At 35.8% G+C, this 12817-nt stretch overlaps 1 protein-coding gene across 1 annotated transcript in view; it reads left to right on the top strand.

The window, feature by feature from the left end:
- enc (R3H domain containing protein encore) overlaps nucleotides 1-12817 on the top strand; it is a 94960-nt gene that overhangs the window by 70172 nt on the left and 11971 nt on the right. The window contains exons 9-12 of the mRNA XM_088235610.1: nucleotides 3676-3850; nucleotides 7239-7897; nucleotides 9677-9811; nucleotides 11807-11884. Coding sequence (XP_088091736.1) covers nucleotides 3676-3850; nucleotides 7239-7897; nucleotides 9677-9811; nucleotides 11807-11884 — 1047 coding nt within the window. The remainder of the gene's footprint in view (nucleotides 1-3675; nucleotides 3851-7238; nucleotides 7898-9676; nucleotides 9812-11806; nucleotides 11885-12817) is intronic.

The following is a 12817-nucleotide window of genomic DNA, read 5'->3' as shown; positions in this document are numbered from 1 at the left end:
TTCCTTGAAAAACATAAAACAGGAGTTTTACTGTAGTACTATTAAGCGTGTTTTCCAGATGTTTATTGAAATTAATGTTTATGTAATAATTAATATTTGTAGTATTATTTAATAATGTACGAGGGCGGATTGATAATGAAGCTACCTAGCGCTAGATGGCAGCACAAACACAAAAAAAAAAAAAAATCCCAATTGCGATCTGTCAAACGGCAGCTGTTAAAATGTCACCCAAATTCATCGATTAGTTTATTTGTTGTAGTCGTTTGAAGTAAACAACTTTTGTGTTTCTTGAAAAATTGAAAAAAGCGAATTTCGTGCAGTGATTAAACACTATTATTTTTTTTTATTTTTTATTTTTTTTTTTTTTTTAAAAAAGAAATATTTGCGCTCTTATGATTTACCCAAATATTTAATTTTGAGGGCCATTTTCAACGAGTTGTAAATAACTCACTATTAGAAAATGGAATCGAGTTGGGGTAGAGTGGGATTCGAACCACGGACCTTTGGTCCGTGAGTCCGAGACACTAGCCACAGGACCACAACTCGATTTGAAAGGGAAAACGGCGAATGAGACAAAAGAAAAGCTCGATAAACATTACAGTGAGTCTGCTCCGTCAGATTACATGGTCAAATATTGGATTGCTGAATTTAAACGCGGCCGAACGAGCACTGCAACAATACCATCAACAGGAAGGCCAAAAGAGGTGGTTACTGAAGAAAATATCAAGAAAATCCTCGATATAGTTATGAATGATCGCCGAGTGAAGTTGCCTAAGATTGTTGAATTGGTAAACATCTCATATGAACGTGTGTTCAACATTTTGCATGAACATTTGCATATGAAAAAGCAATCGGCAAGATGGGTGCCGCGTTTGCTCAGTGTCGAACAAAAATGAGTTCGAAAGACCACTTCGCAGCAGTGTTTGGACATGATAAAGCGTAATCCTGTTGATTTTTGGCGTCGATAATTAACTGTCGATGAAACGTGGGTGCACCACTATACACTTGAAACCAAAAATCAATCGAAACAATGGGTGGAAGCTGGTGGAAGTGCTCCGAAGAGGGCAAAGGCAGTGAAATCGGCTGGCAAGGTTATGGCCACTGTATTTTGGGATGCACTGGGAATATTGCTCATCGATTATCTTGCAAAAGGATCCACAATCACAGGAAAGTATTATCGCGCATTATTAGATCAGTTGAATGATGCAATCAAGGAAAAACAACCACATTTAAAGAAGAAAAAAGTGCTCTTTCTTCGAGACAACGCACCGGTTCACACAGCATTAGATACGATGCTAAAATTACGTGAAATACACTTCGAATTGGTTGATCATCCACCTTATAGTCCAGATTTAGCTCCTAGTGACTTTTTCCTGTTTCCAAACTTGAAAACATGGCTCGCAGGAAAAAGATTCAGCTCAAACGAAGAAGTGATTACCGAAACTAACGCGTATTTTGAGAGGTTCCCGAAATCGTATTATTCAGATGGTATGAAAAAGTTGGAATATCGTCTTACTAAGTGTGTCGAGGTAAAAGGCGACTATGTTGAGAAATAAATGGTTTTTGAAAAAAAATTATGTTTTTTTCCTACTTAGGTAGCTTCATTTTCAATCTGCCCTCGTACACGCTTCCACTTTCCATTATGTCGTATCCCAACTCAACACAGGGCCTCTTGGCCTCATAGGAATACATTTTTATTTTATGTTATAATATGTATCTTTATGTGAATACATAAATACGTATTTGTCGTGTACAAATTTTAAATAAAATAATTTTTATCTTACCAAAATGTAAAAGAGCCGAAACCAGCCTGTCTGCGAACATTTGCACATACTCGAAACGTCGTAAATGAATTTTAATAAATGTTATTAAATATTTGTATATAACCACTTACCGACTTTTCTATGTCTACCGGTTTCGAGACGTACCCGTCTCTTCGTCAGGACACCGATACATGCAAACCAACATAAATACAGGACAAAACCAACACAAATACAGCAGTTAAAATCTTACATGCAAATAATAAAGTGTTAAAATGAAATGATATGGAAATATTTCACATTAGGAAAGCTTTAAAAAATAATGTTCCTTTGATCAATAATCAAACAACTTTTCAATATAGTCTGTTAAATGATGTTCTACTGTAATGGTCACCCTTAACCTATAAGGTCACCCCCTCCCTCCATCCCCTCTACTTGTTTCATTAATTCTCTATACATAACAAACATAGAAAGAATTGAAAATGTTCAACGAAAATTTTTTAAATACCTAGATTATAAAAACAATAAAACGCTTTGTACTTACAGCCAATCTGCCAAACAAAATGGATTTTTTACCCTTGAAAATAGACGCACTGTATCTGAGTTATGCTATTTACATAAATTATTAAATAATAAAGTAGACTCTTTTAACCTACTCTCCAAAATTAATCTCAATGTCCCCCTTCGCGTGACAAGAAATAAGTATTTATTCCATCTGCCAGTCTGTAGCACTAACTATCCGAGTCATTTAAAAAAAAAACATTTCGTTATCCAAGTGACTTGCTCTTCAAAGAATTCAGAGTACTGAATATTATTCAACAGTATATATTGAGAACGGTAGTGGTTACACACATCGATAGAGACATTTACCCGAGCGTCAACCACAACCATAATACAAGATACTCCAATAGGGATCTGATACTAAGTGAAGGGGTCAACACTGTTCTGGCATCGGGACAATACTATCACGTAGGCAAAAAGGTCCATAACCTTTTGCCAGAATCGTGGAAAGACGGGAGTGTTGTCAAGTAACGGAAGGTGTCGACCTCGCTCTTTCATGACGTTGGTCGTAGGGAGTCAGAAAAGTTGATGCATGCCACGGATTGGAGAATCTTACTGGATGTCAAAAATAAAATATAAAAAATAAGGAATAATTAAAAAAAATATATATTTATAGATGACAACCATGAAGTTTCGCATAAATAAATCGTCTATGTTTTTATGAATGTATGTATGTGTATGCGCATGGGTGTATGTACGTGTGTGTGTATGTACATGTGTATATATGTGTATGTCTGTATGTATATGAATCAAAATGTGTATCCGAATAAGTTTATATTTTGTTTGTCTGTGCTGTATATAAATTTGTTAACTATTATAATATATTAAAATGTGATTGCTTAGCTTGGAACGGGGTATGTACCCTTGTAAGCTGGGCAAAGTGAACATGGAATTGTATTTTGATAAAGAGTGTGAATAAATAAATAAATAAACTATGCGCAACACTCTTTCCTCTATCGTTCTTGCTCTAAGAAGAAACTTTGCTGGTCTGTCTTTAAACTGTATTTTTTTTAAATGTTATTATATCATTGTCGACTGTCTGTTTCTTTAAAATAAATAAATAAATAACAGAATATTGTCATAATTTAATCAGTGCATGTGCTTATTAAAATGTATGTCGTGTTGGTTTTATATTTTTGTGCAACAACTATGGTGAAGGTGTATAGCGGGTTTGGCATGTTAGTTTAATTGGTGTCCTGACAAAGAGACGGGTACGCCTCGAAACCGGTAGACATAGAAAAGTCGCTAAGTGGTTATATACAAATATTCCATAACAATTATTAAAATGTTTGACCATCAAGTTAAAGCTTTAAATATCAAATGAATTTAAAGTTGCGGTTTCTCTTCTCCCCAGAGCGGACAGCCGCTGACAAACACGGACGGGTCCCTGTATCACTACGACCCGCAGAATCCGCCCCCCCTGGGCGTGCGGGTGCTCAGCAACCCGGAGAGGCGCCGCAGCCGGCTGGAGAAGCAGCGCGCCAGTGAGGAGGACGAGAGCGCCCCCGCCGAGAGCGCCCCCCCAACTGGTAACGCCCCGGAGCATATATTGGTTGATCGGTTCGCTCGCGCGCTATTAGGGAGAATTTATTTTTTAAATTTGTTGCATCACAGAGGGAAAACATTTTTGAGAGGGAAATATGGGAGTCTAGGCATTTACAGGGCTTATGACCTGACATTGGCTGGTTTAAGTAGCCACATTACACACTGTGAACATTCACCGTTCTTCCCATGTTTAATCATCCACATTTCCTTAACTCTTCCATCTGTTGACTTTTTAAAAGTAAAAGAAGTGAAACCTTTATCATGCGGGTGAGATTCACCCGGCTGAACCAATTCACCTACTAGGCAACGCCTGAAAACAATTCTCCCATTTTTAAACTTAAATTCAATATTTGAATATTAATAATTTTTAGTTTTGGAATTCAATCATAAACAAGTACCTAGGTGCATACTTATCAATGAAAAGTATTTTTCCAAAGTAATTGCAGGCAAGCCAACGTTCGAGCAGGACAACGTCTGTCAGGTCCGCTAGTATGTATATAAAGTGTTAAATGAATATGGAAGACTAGGGCGTATGGCTTGTTATTGGCTGGTTTGGTTTCCCTCTATAGCAACAAATTTCCATCTTAATAGCTCTAGTCGCTAAATAACACTTGTCGAAGCATTGTATTGGAATTCTTTTAAAAAGTGGGATCAAAACCACCATACTTAATAATATAACATTTTCCATGGTTAAAACCTCAGAGTAATAATGCGTAACCTAGAGAGGAGCCCAAACGTAGAAAAACCATTCTATGACTATTGGGTATTAAGTTAGCTACAGCTCACAGCAAAACAATGGGCCGTACTCAGGTCGAGAATTGCCAAATGGATATTAATTTGCAGTGTAAATAATTTTAAATATGTACCTGTGTATTTATTTTTGCAGGGTTATTCCAATTTATTTTTGTACAATTCGCCTATATTTATTTTATAAAACTGGAAATACATGTGTGTGTTTATTTTTTGAATTTATTTATTCATAATATACTTATGTTACATTTATTGAGACATAAATCCCAACTCCGTGGAACCTAAGTCCCGTGTTGAGTTTGTTTGTCCATCACATCTCCGAAACGGAGAGTCGTAGCGGCCTGAAATTCGGACGCGTTGTTTAAGATGCGATTTCAAGGTTAACATTGCTATTTTCGAGTAAAATTTTAATCGACCTGTACTTGATAAAGACTCAAACTTTATATGGATGCCTAGTGCGGCCCCGACATATTGCCCATAATCAACTGTCATTGTCAACAGTAAACATACTTTAATTCACAAATTTATCACTTAAATTGGGAAAAAACAGTATCTGAAGTAAATATGTTGATAAAAGGCAAGTTTTTAAGCAACATAATACTCGTGTCGGGACAATGAATGCCAAAATCCATGTAAATCACGGGAAAATATTCGAAATCAATTCCCTGTGAAAACTGACTCCTTTAACAGCTTTGACGCTCCTACTGCTGCAACCAAACATACTGCAATTCACCATAGTGAATTTTTATTTATTATAACCAAGTTATTTACACACACAGCCAAACACAGCTACAAAAGCATCCGATCGAATTGTTATGTTACTTGTCAAACAAATCAAAATAGCCACCAATTTGTTGCTAATGAACATCGCTTGCGTTCTACGAATTATTTTTATTATTATTATGGATAACTTATATTTATTTATTTATTTATTTATTAACGGACATTGTCCATGTATACAATTTATAAGCTTTAAATATTACAATAAAAGAATAGTTTAACACATTTAAAAAAAAAGAAAGAAGCATTGACAAACATAAGGGACATCGAGACAAGATCTGGACTATTTATTTAGTGCTCATTTAAATCGTTGTAAACTTAAACCAAAAAAGTCCAGATCTTGTCTTGAGTTAACAATACGACAAAGGCGGGTCATCGGAGAATTTAGGTCATAGTTTGTTCTATGCTGATCAATGAGCAGTACTTCATTGTTTCTCAATCTACGAGTCGGAATATTGAATTTTACTTGTCCCAGTAATGATGGAACATCGATTATACCATTTAGTATGCCGAACATATATATGGAGTCAATATTAGTTCTACGTTTTTGTAGACTAGAAATATTTAACATTGACTCTATTTCAGCATAAGAATAATTATCTCTCTCTAGTCCGAGCATCCACGCTATTTTTCGAAGCGAGCGACGTTGGACTGATTCAATGTGATTTATGCGATTGACATAGAATGGAGACCAGACCACTATTCTAGGAGGCATATTCTAGAAGAGGGCGAACAGTTGAGCAATAAAGAGTTTTGATTGTACGGACATTAGTAAAATCAGAGGGTATTCTGTTAATGAAGCCAAGTAATTTCAGTGATTTATTTACTGTATTATCTATATGCTCGTTGTTTGTCAGTTTATAGTCCAAAACAACTCCTAAATCTCTGATGGACTTGACTACATCAATTTTGGAGTTTTCTAATAGGTACTCGAAGGAAATTGGTTGTTTTGTTCTATGAAATGACATTATTTTGCATTTTTTAATATTTAGTTCTAATTTATTGACTTTACACCATCGGTTAAAAGAGTTAATGTCTGATTGAAGAAGAAAGCAGTATTGTAAAGATTGAATTATTTTGAGAATTTTTTTGTCGTCCATTAATAGTGCAATTTTCGTAATATAATACCTCAAGGGCGCTTTACATAGTGATTCTATTGTTAAATAGATTTAATTGAAGCTTTTAAATTTGTAATTTAATTAAAACAATTTATTTTGTTGTCACATGCTAAGAATTTATTCAAATGATTTAAAGAACAAGTGGGTTTTAAGTTTCTTCCGAAACACCACTTCACTCTCACAGCCTCGCACCTCTGCTGGGAGAGCATTCCACGCCGTAGGGCCTGCGACCGCAAATGTGCGTTACTAAATTTAGTGCGCTATTTGCGTAGAGGTATAAAAACTTTTCCTCTCGCCGTAGACGTAGCTGACTTCCAATTTTATAAATTTGCTTTTTGTTTCGTTTTTAAAATATCACTTAAACTCTAAACTTCATTGTCAAATAATTTTTTTTTAAATAAAAATGTAAATAGGGGCTAGATTTCTTATTGTCCATGCGCTCTGTAGCTGCAAGACGTTCTGTTATCTAGCTCATATATATCATAATTGTAATATATCATAATTGGAGACGAGGAACTAGAATCCCAACCGTCCATGCGCTCTGTAGCTGCAAGACGTGTTGGGATATTTATTTATTGTACAGCGCCCTTGAGGTGATTTTCACAAAAATGGCGCTATATAAATTATCCAAACATTAATTAATTAATTGTGATATCAGTGTTAAAATTTTTTATTTATTCAATGAGTATTTTTTTACCAAAAGTATGCCGTATGTTTTTTACAGACAATGCGGACCAAACTATCGAGGAGACTATGCAGAAACCCTCGACCGATTTTACCCCTGAAGATAATGAAAAGACTACAAACTGCGTTTGTAAAGATTGTCAGGATGCCGCGGCGTCGGTCTTGACGACGGAAACGCAAAATCCTTCACAACCCAAACCGGAGGAGATAACCACGAAAGACATTTGCAGCCAATGCGACATAGACGGTGAAGAAAATGTCGCCAAAACTGAGGCAGACGCTCCGACAATTGATCTCAAAAAGAGTTCGACCCCCGTCGAATTCGCACAAAACGCGACGAGTGTCCAAACGCCGAACGAAGCGACCGCGCCGATCGTCGAGACCGCCCGATTCGCGCAGGCCGTCAAGGCCGACGCGAAACCCGACGAGGCCGCCGTCGGAAATCCCGCGCCGGCGACATTCGACCATTGCGGCCCGCACAAGCCCAAGTCGAGCGCGCAGAATTCGCAAGAGGCGCTCCTGCAGAATTTGAACGTCAAGGGCAATTTCGAGTACGCCGTCGCGGAGGAGAGCAAGGAGTGGAAGGAGGAGTACGAGGATCGGAGGCCGAATTACGTGCAGCCGTACGACGGGTATTATGGGAATGTCCACGTGGAGCAGTTTTACCCTGGGAATTCGTACGAGGAACCGAATCACGAGGTAAGTTCACTCGAGTAATGCTGGTTGGGCAAGCTGCAAAAATGATTGAAACACGGAAACATGGTCGATTTGAATCAAATATAGAACTTTAGTCCTTAAAATTTAGCTTGATTAAAATGACAGCTGTCAAACTAATGTCAATAATGATGGGAAATTACTGATCACTGATCATGTACCGATCAAATCGATTTTATCAGAAGAAAAGTCAGACTGCGTTTCCTCTCAAGATTAAACATAATTAAGTATACTTGCAAAAATTTATTAAAACATATTTAGTAAAAACCGTTCGGATAAACGTAAAAAAGATGTTGTAATTTTTCATTGCTAAGTAGGTACTTGTTTATGATTGAATTCCAAATCTAAATGTAATATGTAGATATTCAAAAATTGAATTTAAGTAGGTGCCTACCTAAGTACTCGTTTATGTTTGATTTCCAAAACATAAAATAATCAATTATTTTCAAATAAGGAATTTTTTTTAGCAAATGTCAAACTCTGCTCAGGGATGCACTTGAGTCAGGAATGCGATTTTTAAAAATGTATAGAATATCAGATATTGTTTTAGTACAACCAAAAGTCCAGTAAAAAGAAATAAATGGGTCGAAATTATAAGGAATTCAATGAAATAATCTGATTAAGATCTTAACATATTACAACAGAGACGAAGAACATTTAAGAGAAGGTAATATAGAAGTCAGGGCTTATGACCTGTCAATGGCTGGTTTAAGTGGCCACTTTACACACTGTCTAACATTCACCATTCTGCCTTTATTTGAACATCTATATTCCTTCAATTCTTTCATCTGTTGATGTTCTGTCGATGTTTCAGGCGTTGCCTAGTATGTAGGTGAAATAATTCAATTAGATGAATCTCACCCGCATAAATAAAGGTTTCAGCTATTTACTTCACAAACATCAACAGATGAAAGAATAGAAGGAATATGGATGTTAAAATATGGGCAGAATGGTGAATGTTACACAGTGTGTAAAGTGGCCACTTAAACCAGCCATTGACAGGTCATAAGCCCTGACTTCTATATTACCTTCTCTTAAATGTTCTTCATCTCTGTTGTAATATGTTAATATAAACAGCTCCCCAGGGAGTTGAATCCAGTCCTTGTCTACAAAAATTTGGACAAACTCAAAATATTGCTGATTAGGCTTCATAAAAAAACGAATGCTGTCTGTAAACATTCAAAAACAAACTTTTTTCATACAGAAAAAAATAACATCCATCCATTTTTTTTGTCCATTTTCGGCGAATGCAACCAACCCTAGTGATGAATAAAAAAAACCTTTACGCTCCTAACTTTTTTTGTACTGAATAAATTGAAGATTTTATGAGCTTTAATCCTTCTCGCAGCAAAGGCATACATTTATCTGAAAACCGCACGGAAATCGGTCCGGTAGTTATCAAGTCCATCGAGGAGAACCATTCGAACATTGCCTTTAAAAAAAACTTTTTATAGACAGAATAGATTGTGTGAACAAAACTGAAGAATGAAAGAAGGAGAGAAAACAGAAGATAATGTGAACCCTTGGCGGCCTACGTGGTGTAGTGGTCAAGACGCTAGACTCACGCACGGAAGGTTCCGGGTTCGATTCCCGGTGAGATCACAAAAAATTAAAAATGTGATTTTTCTCAAGCCTGGGTGCTCTGTGATGTAATTCACCACTGTAATTAGGCCTCCTGGCCTGTTGTGGTGCAAAAAAAAAAAAAAATGTAAAACCCTTAATTTGTAGATTTCTGACCATCCTAATATCATACATCTTCTTCAGCTGCAGGCCTACCAGGGCCCGATGCTGCGCCCGCCCCAGGCGTGCGGCGGCCTCGTGCCGCCCCCGCCGGTGCTGTACCCCCCGCCGCACCTCCTCCCCGCCATGCCGGTCCACCCGTCACCGTACACTGTGCCCGTAAGCTGATAATATCTACATATTCTTCACGGGGTCGATTATTTGGGATAGTTGCTGAATGTGCAATGTACATGTGCCGCATGTAATGTATATGTTTGTGTATTTATTTATTTTCTTTTATTCAGGAAACATACAGTACAGTTACAAAGTTTAATATTTTACACAATTGGACTTAATTCTAATGGACCAGTGAAGTTTCCATATTAAAAAGCAATTAAATGTAAGGTTAATTATGAAAGTATAAAAAAGAGAAGGAAAAAGAAAACATAAATGAAAGTTGTTTAAAAATTAAAATTTAAGTGAAAAAAATATATTTTAAGGTTTGTAGTTTGTAGTGAGTATTTACAAATGGAAATAATATTAAAAATGAAGAAAATTTGTGAGAGTAATTAAGAATTAAGAATGGAAATAAAGAATGAAAAACATGCTCAGATGTAAAAATAAAATAGTAATAACATTTTTTTTAAAAAAGGAAAAACATAAACACATATTTATTTTAAGGGATTCAAAGAAACGATGAGAAGTATCTTTAAGTGAAATATAAGACAGTAAATTTAAATTTAGGTCAATTTAAAAAACATCTTCAAAATTAATGTGTATGTTTTATATGTGTGTTCATGTGTGTATGCGTGGATGGCTCGGAGTGTACATTTAGTATTTTTTTAGATGACAACCATGAAGTTTCGCATAAATAAATTGTCTATGTTTTTATGAATGTATGTATGTGTATGCGCATGGGTGTATGTACGTGTGTGTGTATGTACATGTGTATATATGTGTGTATATATGTGTATGTCTGTATGTATATGAATCAAAATGTGTATCCGAATAAGTTTATATTTTGTTTATCTGTGCTCTATATTAATTTGTTAACTATTATAATATATTAAAATGTAATTGCCTAGTTTGGAACGTGGTATATGTACCCTTGTTAGCTGGGCAAAGTGAACATGGAATTGTATTTTGATAAAGAGTGTAAATAAATAAAACCGGGGTTAGTTAAAACATAAAAAAACGTTAATTGGGGGAATATTTGAATGAAAATGTGTGGAAAAAAATGGGACCCTAACATTTCGGCCTAAAAAGCGGGAAAACATAAAATTGATGAACGTAAAAATGAGGTTTTACTCTGTATTTAAAATCTATTTCTTGTTGCCAAAGGTTTTGTTTGAAAACGCCACCTTGGTGTTTTCCATACATCAAGTTAATGTCGGATTTAAGAATAAAACGTCTTGTAAAATTTTAACAGTGTTTGAGTATGTCCAAATTCTTGCCGCCTGGCTGGATTTCCTCCCCGGGGAGTAATTCATATTTAAATTTATTGCAACAGAAAGGGGAAAACATTTTTGAGAATTTGGACATACTCGAACATTGTTGAATCAACTACCTGGGCTGGTATTCCAAACGAAATTATAGCGCGGTATAGCGCTATTTTACGTACTAAATACGCATTATAGCGCGCTGTAAACGCGTTCGGAATACCAGCCCTGGTAAAAGAAGAAGTATAAAAAATGGAAAACTGTTTTCAGGCGTTGCCTAGTAGGTGATTCGGTTCAGCCGGATGAATCTCGCCCGCGTGATAAAGGTTTCAGCTCCTTTACTTCACAAAAGTCGACAGACGGAAGATTTGAGGAAATGCGAATGTTTAAACATGGGCAGAACGGTGAATGTTGCACAGTGTGTAAAGTGGCCACTTAAACCAGCCAATGACAGGTCATAAGCCCTGTAAATGCCTAGACTTCCATATTTCCTTCTCAAAAATGTTTTTTTTTTTTATAGATTCCCTGTTATTAAGTATGTATACTAATTTTTTGCAATAAATTTATAATATAAATACATTGAACTCATTAAAGATACCAGCCTTGAAGATGTCGTGAAAGTGATGAAACCGGTCACTGGTATCACTCGTCTTTTATTTATATAATAAAAAGTATACAAAGTATTTACGAAAAAATACATAAATTACATACATTCTCAAGATGTTTTTCTTTCCAGGGTGAAGAGGTCCAGCCGTACCAAGTTCCCGCCCCTCCGCCAAACTTGTTGCCACAGCATCCATCACAACTCTACCAGGTGAAAAGAGAATAATCATATTTGGCCAAGTCAACCGATTCGGTTATCTGAGCCACATGTTGCCAATGTCTCCCGAGAGCCTTAATAATAGTAAATGCATGGTAACTCCTACCTAGTTGTAGGTTGATAGAAGAGAACGGTGTTGAGGGTTGAATTGTATTTATTTCACGATTGATAAGTATATGAACAGAGAGCATGACTGCATAGACTGTGATGTAGCTGAGCACTTCACTTAACTGTGTAACCAAAAATCCTACACTTGTATACTATCCAATTTTCACTTTACTTCCTAGTGGGAACTTGATTTCGCGTACTACTTCCCTGGCTGTCAATGATTTTATCGATATGGCTCAGTTTTTTTTTTTTTAAATATATATTTGGACCCCTGTATTCAGTAGCCTTACGTGTCATGTACAAGGCTAAGGTACTCGGAAAAAATCGTTTTTGATCGTCTTGGAAATGGGATGTTCGATCACTGATTTTGGTTTATTACCTTTATGAGTCCAATCACCATTGTTTTATTTATTTATTTATTTTATTTCATTTTATTTGGGATTTTTACAGCTATTACATAAACAAAATAATTAGAAAAATCTTAAAAATACTAAAGCCAATTAAAAAAATCCACTGTAAATATAATGACACATAATATATAAGAAAAGAAGTTTAGTAATTGTATTTGTGTGACGTTTGTATTCATGTGTATGTGAATGTGTGTATGCGTGAATGAATGAGGGAGAGGATACATGTGCGTGTGGGAATGAAAGAGGGAGAGGGTGCGTTTGTATGGGTACGTAAGTATGAAAATAATATATTTGCTTAAAATTTGTAAATTGTATTAAAAATGGTACAATAAAGAGCTTAGTAAAAAGTTAGAAACCTTTTTGTTAAAATTCAAATGACGAAATGATATAAATTGTTTTATTGTTGCAA

This window comes from Micrasema longulum, unplaced genomic scaffold (genome assembly GCF_059751315.1).
Source record: "Micrasema longulum isolate JH-2025_06_02 unplaced genomic scaffold, ASM5975131v1 h1tg001409l, whole genome shotgun sequence".
NCBI classification, from domain to species: Eukaryota; Metazoa; Arthropoda; class Insecta; order Trichoptera; family Brachycentridae; genus Micrasema; species Micrasema longulum.
Note: the sequence above shows the minus strand (reverse complement) of the source record. Positions and strands in the feature narration are given on the sequence as shown.